General features: G+C 42.0%; 1 protein-coding gene across 1 annotated transcript; it reads right to left on the reverse strand.

The window, feature by feature from the left end:
• Positions 1 to 308: 308 nt before the first annotated feature.
• On the reverse strand, positions 309 to 608 carry SMIM2 (small integral membrane protein 2). Its single transcript, XM_012926621.2, is given in 3 exon segments — positions 309 to 406; positions 409 to 521; positions 523 to 608. Coding segments are annotated over 3 exon segments (297 nt in total).
• Between the last annotated feature and the right edge of the window lie 11,206 nt (positions 609 to 11,814).

An 11,814-nucleotide genomic window follows, 5' to 3' on the forward strand; every position in this document is an offset into this window, starting at 1 on the left:
CCCTGCCTGACCATTCCACGTAGCTGCTCAGGGCAACCAAATACACACTGGTTTGTATTTTATGTTTATGTTCAGTCTCTCTCCCCTCATAATGCCCTGTGTCTTTTGTGCTATCTCTGAATATTTTATTTACTATTTTTATTTACTTGAAAGAGAGAAGGAGAATGAAGATCAAGTTTGGGGCAAATCTCACAAATGGAGGGTAGAATGCTAGATTTTCTCATTACTTATTAAAAGAAAAAAAAACTGAACATCTGTAAGCTGAATTTTTTTGGACCAAATCAAAATATTCCCATGTCAAAACAGCTTCAGTAAATCGGCTCTTTTAAAATAGCTGCCTCTGAAGAGCTCAAAGTCAAGATGTCACCTGTTTGCAGCACCTGACTTGGATTCTCTTTTATGTGCCTTGCCTTCTGTTCTGGAGTAATCTTGTGTGTGGCTCATCAGAAGAGGTGCCAACACCAGGCCACTCTTGATCCTGCTGTTCCCAAGCAGGGACTATGTAGGTGTCACAGATGAAATGTCCTGAAGCACAGGATGCTAATGGCATGGCCACGTGTTTCCACCTACTCATGAGGCAGGCTGGTTGGCACAATTTCTCTTTCCATCCTTCTTCCCACTCCCATCTACCAAGAGCTCTTGTTAGGTCAGAAATGCAACTTTGATGGTGCCAGACAACCAGATGATGCTGGAATGAGGAAAGAAAAAGCAAAAGCAGATTTCTAATTTAAGCACAAGGCTCATTTATATAAATAAATAGCCACAGCCTAGCAACGGGCGCATAGTTCAGCTTCCTTTCATGATGAAATGGGCTGGGCTGGAGCCCAGCATGACACAGCCTTGTAGAGCCCTGCCCCAGCCCTTCCCCAGCCCCTCCTCTCCCTGAAAAGCCAAGCAAGGGCCAGCCTCCAAGGAGCAGAGGGGAGCCAGAGCGTCCAACATGGTGAGGTCTGTGTACACCCAGAGACACATGGCAGTGTCTGACACACCTGAAGCGAGAGTGATGAAGTTCCTTGGGTTCAATTAAAATGGAAGCCACTCCTGACAACAATGCTGCCCCACTGAAATGCCTGTGTTCCTCCACTGGAATGCCTAGTGACCAGCTTGGAACGTGGCACATGAGATGAAGGAAGATTGGATGGAAGCATGATTGAATACATGGATGAACACCACCACCTCATCTTCAATGCCCCCTGCCATGAGTACCCCAAATGGAATGAGTTCAAAAATCCAAAGAGGCATTCTTCTTCTGATTATGATATGCACCAAATAGTATGTTTAGTCAAGCTGTGTAAATTTAAATCAATAGCTGGGGCAAGGATTTGGCAGTGATTATTGCCCTAGGTGCAGTTGGAGTAGCTGTCACAATGAGGAGGAGCAAAGGACGGGGATGCATGCAGTTGGTAACAAATGTCAAAATTCCTGAACTTCTATCATTTGTTAGGCAGCAATACTGCACGGGTGAGGTGTTGCTAATTAGGAAAAAAACTCCAGGGGAACAAAAAACAGCATAAACTCCTGATCTTAGTTGTGTGGGGGCACAGCTGTGGAGTTCACGGTGTCTTGGGAGGCACAACATGTCACTTGGCCATGATCCAAGAAATGTAATCCTGCCACAAAAAATCCCAAGTCATGAAATGGTTAAGTGAGGCTAAGTTGGTCCTCAGAAGGCAGTTGGAACACTGAATATGGGAGAAGTCTTTCTTAATCTCCCTTGAATCCTAGGGAGGCTGGAGGGGCTATTGTGCCTGTACCTTGGCTCTTGGAAGCAACCATTTCTGTGAGGTTCCACATATTGCCTAGAGATCAGAGGGTGGTCCAAGACAGCATGCCAAAGCCATCCATCTCTGTCTCAGAGATGAGTCCTGTGGTTACGTTAACTAGATCAGAGAAATTAGCCTGCAGCATCCTTCGGAAATTTGTCTTCAGACATCCTTGTCTGGCCTGGCCAGAAGCAGTAAAACCACATTTTGGTCAGCAAGAAGGCTCTTAATTAAATGCATATGTGCAACAATATATTACTGGTCTATTTTTAGAATAATAATCTATGGGACAAAAATTATAAACAGCAGCAAAACTGATAGAATAACATCCAGCTTCACATAACAACATGCAACAGAAAAACATGAGTCCCCCTCCACTCCTAGGTTTTCTCCAATCCTGTGACCTCATAGAGCTCCAACACCATAGTACTGAGACATTGAGAGAGAGGGAGACTCTGTGTGAGAGGGTCACACAGGACACTTCATCTATGGAGGATCAGCCAGCTACAAAAGACAGCAGCATCTCCTTGGTAGCACCAAGGGAAACCCCCTCCAGAGCATGCTGGTCATGGCACTCACAGCCCGAGGCCTCTGCTCTGGTTCAGTGGAGGACACAGTGTGCTCCGTAAGTTTCCCATGCTCCACACCTAGGGCTTTGACTTCAGACGCAAGCCCTCAGCGACAAAACCCCCCACCCACCTCCGTTTTCCATAGAGGCTGCAAATACTCATAAGCACAGAGTCCAAGACTCAACCCTATGATCTGAACTGCTTGGAAACTCAGTTACATCACCCATGAAATGGGGAGAGTAGAAACTATGTTCTCTGCCTCTCAAGAGTGTGTTAGCATCCAATGCAACACTGTTAGGTTCAGGTGCTTCTCTATGTGCAAAATGTGGTTCTTTATGATGGTATCTTGCAAAGTATTAAAATATACAGTGAGAAGTTTGCTTCTTTTTTGTTTTGTTTTAAAGATTTATTGTTTATTTTTATTAGAAAGGCAGATATACAAAGAGGAGAGACAGAGAGGAAGATCTTCCATCTGCTGATTCCCCAAGTGGCTGCAATGGCCAGAACTGAGCCAGTCTGAAGCCAGGAGCGTCCTCCAGGACCCAAGGCCCTGGGCCATCCCCAACTAACTTCCCAAGCCATAAGAGGGAGCTGGATGGGAAGTGGGACTGCCAGGGTTAGAAACGGCACCCATAGAATCCCAGCGCATGCAAGGCAAGGACCTTAGCCACTAAGCTACCTTGCCGGGCATAAGAAATTTGGCTTTGTGACTGTAACTGCTTTTTTGATATATAATCCCCAAGTGGGTCCTGGAAATGTAGAAAACTTGAGAAGCCTCCTGGCTCACATAGTCTAACCCTTTAGAGGCACAAACATGTCAGGCGTTTATCCCAGGCCATTGGTTGACTTTGACTCACCTTGTGCTCAGCTCCTCTCACAGTATGGTGGTATTCACCTCCCAGTGTCTTGGAAGTCTACAATTCCAATTCTATTCCTCTGGGTCTGGGATATTAATCTCCTGTCAGACATCAGATCTCCAAGGACATAGGCCTTCAGACTCTAGGGATTCCCTCAGCAGCACCTCTCATCCCTGCTCCAGTTCCTTGCACCTTTGACCTCATGTTTGCCCAGGTCTGCAACTTGCAGATAGCAAATTGTGGAACTTTTCATCCTCTGTAACTGGGTAAGCCAATCTCTCTCTCTCTCATCTATCACTCTCCAGTATGCAGCCAACCATTTTTGTATATCTGTTTCTATAGATGAATGATATTGGTTCCCTTTCTCTGGCATACCTGACTTGGAGAGATTTGGATGCTTCCCTCCTGCTGTAAATAGCCACATTTCCCTGCTCTGAAGTGACTATTGCTTAAGTGTGTTATTTAAAATGTGGAGGGTGGGGAGCAGGAGGATAGTAGATGATTGAGGGCAAGTGGTTATTAAAGAATGGCAGTTACATAAATATATCATTCAAGATCACGGTTCCTCATCCTAGTAAATTGTATCTTTTCCTTTTATTCCTGAAAAATACATATTTGATCATTGTTATATTCATATTAGCTTATATTCTTTCAGAAATAACATATTACATCGATGCAAAACATAGATGTGCCTCACATGAGTTATATAAAATTGTTTTATGAGATGTCAAGGAGAAAAATAAAGGATGCTTAGCTAGTATTGAAGCTGTCAGTAGATGCTTACATCTTATGTTACATTGCATGCATTCAGTACCCACCTCAGCTTCTCACTCTAGCTTCCTGCTAATGCACATTCTGAAAGGTCGCAGTGATGGCTCAGGTAGTTGTGTTCCTGGCACCCATTTGGGAGACCTGGACTGAGTTCATGGTCTCCTATGATTCAGATGAGCAGAAGAGTGTAAAAGTGACACTGAAGGAGACTGGAAAATCCACATCCCTCTCATCACAAAATCTAAACACTTGAAAGTAAATCAGGGCACCCACACAACATAGAAAACACAGTGGTACCTCCTGATTTCTTAATTTTATGGCACACATCTTAGAAAAATGTAATAATATGTGTAATGTGCATTAAAATGAAGGAAGAAGTTACTTATGGCCAGAAAACTTCTCAGCTCTTGGTGACTGACAAGGTTATTAGCTCACGTATAAACACAACATGGTTGGGTAAGAATTTTTGGGTATCCGTATTCTGTTCTAGTCCAAATCTGAAGTCTTGATCCAACTTATCCCAGATTTCTAATAAAACTAGCAAACCATTGGCAATCATATGCCCTCTGATGACCCAATACTGCAAATGTTCCTCAAAGGGCATTTCCCAGAATGAGACTGGAGTGGGTTCCTGTTTACATTTCCATGCCTTTGGTCCATGTGTGCAGAAAATTGCAGGTTGAGTAATGACTTAATGATTTGAGACAGGAAGGAAGTAATCCTAAATCACACTCAGTCTGTGCTCGATTGTTTAAAAGAGAAAGTCATTTAAAAAGTATATTGTCAACAGTCAGAAATTCGGAAATCTCCTATTAAAAATCCATATAAAGTGATTCCCTTCAGGAAGAGAAAATGTGGTAACCTGGGGCCATAGTTCCTCCACGGTCACAATCATCCAAGACACAGTACCTGCCCAGTGAATCCTATAGATGTGTTGACCATCAGGGTTCAAATACCAACTCTATTTAGAGGCAACTGAAATCATAAAGCACATCTAAGCATATTGCTTTCTCATGTTGAAGGACAGTGTTAAACTATTTGTATTTTATTTGAGGTGAAAATGCTTTAAAAACAGTATCCCATAATAATAATTCAGCAAATATCAGTAGCTGTCCCCCGCGCTGAAAGGTATCTTCGCTATTTTTCTTAACTTCTTGGTCCCATGAAGATAATTACTAGCCTGCATAATTCGACTCAGTGAGTTTGGCAACTATGGTGTGTTGTGTCACCAGGAAATAACTCAAATGTCCATCATTTCCTGGTTGATTGGCCACCATCTCCTAGGGTGATGCATGTCCCTTCTTTCTCTGAGCTTCTCCCTTATCATGCTGGAGCCTGTGAAGAAATCCAACATCAGGACAAGCCTCAGCTTTTCTAATTAGAGGCTTCTGGATAGAAGAAACATGGCTCCTTATCCACTTCTTAACATGATGTCTTTCCCTGCCACTTTTCCCTCGTGATCCACCCACAGGTATGAGGAGAAAAATCTTTTGCGTAATTTAGTTTGAAAGTAAGTCAAGCCGAAGACACAAATCCTTGAGAAAATAAAGGATGCTTTCTTCAAATTGTTTCTGAGAAATCAACTTCTGCTGCTAAGCAACCTTGATGATGCCTCTTCCCCAGTCACCGTAAAATAGAACCTTTGACTGTCTACAGGAGATTAGTGGTGTTTTTATGAGTCAGAAAGAGGCTTCAGAGAAAGTTTCACATAGGCTTTGAATGAGTGTAAAATATTGCATAAGGAACGAAAAGGGGGAGGCATGCCTGGGTTGTGTTTATGATGTTTACACAGCTACTTTACGCTTGCTTTGGGATTTGATGCTTGTTTCGCAAGTTAATTGTAAAGAGCTGGATTATTCATTCTTAGTTAAGTGGATGGTGTCATGGTAAGGGAGACCATCTCCCTCATTCTCTCAAGAAGACTAATAATTAAAGTTGTGGTTACGTCTTACACTAACCTAAGGGAGGTACAGTGGAACTCCCTGGAAGCTGGAAAGAGCTTTTAAGCCAGATTAGATGTTGCAACTGTCAAATTCCACAGGACAGTCATTATGTTAAGGAGATGAGGTGAACTGTGAGCCAGCCAATAAGAACAGCTGGTGAGTGGTACCATTTCCTCTGGCATTTGACTTTGAAGAGGTAGGGCAGGGACAAAGCCAGTTGTGCAGTTCTTTTGCCAAGTTTAATGCATTATGTGTAGCTAGGCTACCTGTTGCTGAAAGTATGGAAGATCCTTTCATAAAACTTTGTAAGTCTCAAAATATGTATTTCCTCCAATAGCTTAAGTCTGACTATTTCAACAAAGCCAATCAGTTAATAAGCATTTGGAGGGAGGAATATTTGGGGTGAGAAAGATTTTTCCAGAGCATTCACTGTCTTCTTTGCAACCTTTTCATTATTATTCTTTCTGAAAAAGAATCTAACTTAAAATGCTAGCATATTTTAATTAAGCTTCTGAGTGGCTGATGATAGAACTTAAGAGCTATCAAGGACTGCTGCTTTAACAAGTTTTGGGTCATCTTCCACCCTTTAACTCCTTCTTTCTTTCTTCTAATCTCTAAAAGCATCCCCAAGACTTCGCCTGTGTCACTTCCTCCTGTGATATTTTTGATTTAGCTTTTACTTTCTCATATCTGGATTGTGGAAGAGTTGCCTTTTGAGTAGGGGTGAGAAAAACTGAGGGATTAAAAAATGTAAGATAATGGCTTCCCTAATGTCGCCGTATTCCTTACATAATTGTAACAAACATTGAAAAATTCACAACACAGATGGAGTCGTGTTAAACTTATTGGTGGGCAAACTACTGCACTTCAAGGTCTTCACTCATAAAAACAAAAGATATGCTTTGCTTCCTACTTGTTACCCAGTACTGTGCTGGAAATATTTTATGGACAAAGATTTTTTAGGAGTGAGAGAAGCCGGATCACTGTGTATGATCAGTGTAAGAGGAATTCAATGAAACCAACAAGACAACACCCCAAGAAGGAAAGATAGAGACACTCCCTGCTTTGGAAAATGAAATACATCACTTCTTGAATGGTAAAAATCATGTGTGCTGAGGCTCGAAGAAAGGGGGGGTGCAATGAATGACGCAGAGTTTGTGTTCCCACATTAACCTTTCTCTGAAAGTGAGCTCACCAGTAAAGGGGAGCCAGCAGTCACCAAGTGACTGAATGCTTTGGACCTGCAGGAGAATGTGGCATGGCCCCACAGTCTCTGCTACAGTCTGTTCTTTTGACTCTTTTTTTTTTTTAAGAGATATTTTATTTTTATCGTAAGGCAGATTTACAGAGATAAGGATACACAGAGAGAAAGACCTTCCATCTGTTGGTTTACTCTCCAAGTGGCCAAAATAGCCGGAGCTGAGCTGAAACAAAACCAGGAGCTTCTTCTGAGTCTCCCATGTGGACACAGGGTCCCAGGGCTTTGGACATTTCTCTGCTTCTTTCCCAAGCCCATAAGCAGGGAGCTGGATGGGAAGTGGAGCAGCCTGGACACAACCTGGTGCCCAAATGGGATCCAGCTGGTTGTAAGGCAAGGATTTAGCCACTGAGCCATCGCAGAGTCCCCTGTTGACTCTTGACTCAACACCTGGCTAGATGCCACACTCTTGACACACATTTTCTAACTCTCACTACAGTTGTATTGAGGAAAACAGGGTTTTATCCCTGTTCGTAGTTGGAGAAACTAAGGCTTAGAAAAAATCACTAACAGGCCTGGCATGATGGTTCAGTGTTCTGGCTGTGTATCAATAGACATGCCTTCTTTCTTGGATTTGGTTTTCTCATCTTTTCTTGAAGATAATAATGCCTGCTGCACGAAGCAGCATGAGATGAAGGAGTTAGCAGTTTATGATTCTTTGAACAGAGCTTGTAAATATCAGATACAAGTTCACCAAACCATTTTGAGTCTCCATTTCCTCATCAGCAAAAAGTACTATAACATGCATGGAGCACTTGATGCATTGTCTCATAAAGGGCACACCCTGAGTAATTTTTATTATTTTTTCTGTGACTATTGTTTGTCTTAGAAGTGGAGGATACCTTCTTAGGGTAAACCTGGTTGAAAAATAGAACTCCTGTGGTTGTTTCCGCTTTCCACTGATGATGTGGGGAGAAAAAGATCCATTTGGGTGTGGGTCTGGGCCTTGCTTCCAAGGGCTCTTGACAGTCTTCTTCATAGACTAAGCATTCCAGGGCACACTCATTTCTCTGCCAGAAGAGCAGAAGAAGAGTGCATGAATTTTCTAGGTCTGCCATGACCAAGTCCCACAAACCTGGAACAGTACACATGTCTTTCTCACAGTTCTGGAGCTGGAAGTCTGCAGTCACAGAGTGTCCGCAGTTGTAATCCTTCTGAAGGTGCTGCAGAGATTCTGTCCTTTCCCTCCAAGCTTCTACTCTGGGTGAGCCTTGGCTTTTCGGAGTGTAACTTCAGCCTCTGATTTCATCTGATTTTGTCACCAGACTTTTTTTCCTCTGTGTGATTATCTCAATTCTTCCTCTGCCCTTCTCTGGGTCATCTTGGATTTGAGCTCCTTAACTGAGTAATACATTCAGAGACATTGGTTCTAAATAGGATCAGACAGGTGCCACTGGGTAGGATGTTCTCACCTCTTTTCTGGCCAAGTATTTAAACATCAAATGAGGGTAACAGGACTCTAAGTCTAGAAAGTATGCATCCCTTTCCCCCTTGCATGGATTTACCTCTCTTCCTTTTTCTTTTCTTTCTTTTTTTAAAAATTAATTTATTTTTACTGTAAAGGCAGATACACAGATAGAAGGAAAGGCAGAAAGATCTTCCATTCACTTGTTCGCTCCCCAAGTGGCTGCAATGGCCAGAGCTTAGCCGATCTGAAACTAGGAGCCAGGAGCCTCTTCTGGGTGTTCTACATGGGTGCAGGGTCCCAAGGCTTTGGGCTGTTTTCAACTGCTTTTCCAGGCTACAAGCAGGGAGCTGGTTGGGAAGTGGTGCAGCTGGGACATGAACTGGTGCCCATATGGGATCTGGGAGCATGCAAGGTGAGGATTTAGCCACTATTCTATCACACCAGACCCTTCATTTTCTGTTTTTCCTTGAGCTGCTATTCCAGGCTTGGACATTTGCTTTAGATGGGATAGTCACAGCCAGAGGATCAGAAGGACATCATGACCATCTGCTACTTGTTGAGTTCCATTCTGGCCCACGTCTGCACCTGCTTCCTGCTTCAGGATTTGCTGTGGGCAGCAAGTTGGATACTTGACCCTGCATTGATCTGGATGCTTTTTCAGCTTGGCCCTCTCAGTTGCCCTTCACAGCTTGGCGAATCAGATGTCACTGTGGACATTAGAAGTTTCAGCTTGTCCCTCCTGGCTCTTCACCATGGGTGCCCTGGACACAAGTAGTGTTTCGTAGACAAGGTCAAAGCAGGAGACCTTGGTGATTTAGAACAGGTACAGGCAGTGGATTTGGGTCAGAGCAGGATTTATGATTATACTTGGAGCAGGCAAGTAAACTCAGAGCAGGAATCTGGGTCAAAAGCTTGGCAGTCTGCAGGGAACATGAGACTTGATGTACAAACTAAACTGGAGCCTAACTTTCTAGCTACAGAGAACAATTCTTGACTCTCTGAAGTGTGATTGTGGCATGTGGCAAAGCGTGGGTCTTAAGGGCCAACTAAATTTAACTCACAGTAACTAAAATTCGCTCTATACCAGAATCTGTGGAACAGAGATAAGATAATCTTTATCCTCAAATAATTGAAAGTGTGACAGGGGACACATACAAGTAAAGAATCATTTGTTATGAGGTATGACAACCATGTACACAGTATTCTAAGAACTCCAATGAGGGTAACTCATTCTGCCTTGGACTAGGAAATGGGTCATGATGGAGAGGGCAACCTAAGCAGTGCATTCACCAGCTGCCAAAGCAGAGCCTCTTCTCCCTTCTTTAATGTATTTATCTTATCTATGACCAAGACCTTGGGTGAAAAGGACAACCTTTGTATGCTTTGATTAGTACTCCAAAGACAGATAATAAACTTATCCAACTGATGAGGTTATGGCGCAGGGAAGCAACCAACTGGAAAAGATTCTGTTGGTAAGAAATTGGTATGGTAGGTACCAACTGAATGTTAGGCCCATAGCTACTACTTGTCTTATCCATGTAGTAGTAGAATTTAGCCTGTCTCAATGATTTATCACTAGTGAACATATCATGTGGCCTATTAGCATATATTTCTTATTAAAATGTGGGGTTTTTTTCATTTAATATTGATATGTCTTAAACCCTGGGAAGGCATTCATAGTCTCAGTCTCTGGAAAAGGTAGAAGGACTATGGTGTATTATTCCCTGTATCATATGCTTTCAACACTTAATGGGCAATTCTTAGAGCTTTCTTGGGGAGTGTCTTCCAATCCAACACTTGTGTTAAAAAAATAAAATATTTTTAAAATTTGAAAATGGGGTATCTTCCTGAAATACTGTTTTTATCTAATTATTATAGGTTGCATTTAAGTGGTAAGGTTTAAATGTATCACAGTATTATAACAAACACGGTTATGCTATTCATCATTTGAAATATGTCCTTATTTTAGCAATTAATATAAAATTCAAATAATTTTTATATTCAGAACAATAGACCTCAGAAAATATAAACTAAACCAGGCACAAAAAAACTACATATTGTCCAAATGCTTTTCTGTTCCAAAGAAAACAAAAATACATGGATAGAAATTGAATCAGTGGCTATTACGGGCTGGAAATAATGGAAGGAAATGGACTGTCTGGGAGTGGTGGAATGGTTTCTTATCTTGGTTGAGAGGATGGTTGCATTACTGTAACTGTAAACATTCGACTGATTTTGCAATCACACAGAGTGAACTTTACTTTATATATGTTATATTTCCATATACCTGCCTTTCAGAGAGGTCGTTTTACTTCAGGCTCCTTTCCAAGGTGGGTTTACTGCTGCATCAGATTTTGCTTATCTTCTTTTAGGAATACCTAGACAGAAGGGTTTGAACACCAACCACCTAAGATCTCTTCTCTCTATAAGAAGGATTTTGGCATATGATTCTGGAGCAAGATGGCCTCCAAATATTAAATAACTTCAACTTGAGCAGTCATGTCAGGGGTAGAGGTGTGGGATACTTTGCAAAAACTGCAAATATACCTACACATGATATTTCAGAGATGTACCAGTGTTTATCACGGCATTCCAAACTTTCTTACCTGTGAAACATTTATTTGCTACTACACAACAATAAGGCATGTCATGGGGGAAGGGTTTGGGGTGAAGGGGGGGAAATCCCAGTACCTATGAAATTGTGTCATGTAATACAATGTAATTAATGAATAAAAATAATAATTAAAAAAAAAGAAAATACTATAAAAGCATTATACCCCCCCCCCCAAAAAAATAAGGCATGTCTATCAGGGCTGCCAAAACAAAATATCAGACTGTCTGAGTGGGTTAATCACAAGGACTCGTTTCCTTATGATTCTGGAGGGTGGGAGTCCAAGATCAAGATATTGGTAAAGTTACTATTGTCTAAGATTCCCCTCCTTGGCTTGTAGATGACCACCTCCTCCTTGTGTCTTCACATGGTCGGTCTCTCTCTCTCTCTCTCTCTCTCTCTCTCTCTCTCTCTCTCTCTCTCTCTCACACACACACACATACACACACACACACACACACACACACACACACACACCCAATAAGAAGTGATTAGGACACACTATCACTATTTATAAGGATGCCATTATATTGGATTAGCACCAACCTCAAAGAACTTGTTTTAATTTAGTTAGTTCTTTAAAAAAACAGATCTCCAAATATAGTCACATTATGTGATATGGAGGGGTTAGGCC

The sequence above is a fragment of the Ochotona princeps genome, chromosome 12, assembly GCF_030435755.1.
Source record: "Ochotona princeps isolate mOchPri1 chromosome 12, mOchPri1.hap1, whole genome shotgun sequence".
Classification (NCBI taxonomy): domain Eukaryota; kingdom Metazoa; phylum Chordata; class Mammalia; order Lagomorpha; family Ochotonidae; genus Ochotona; species Ochotona princeps.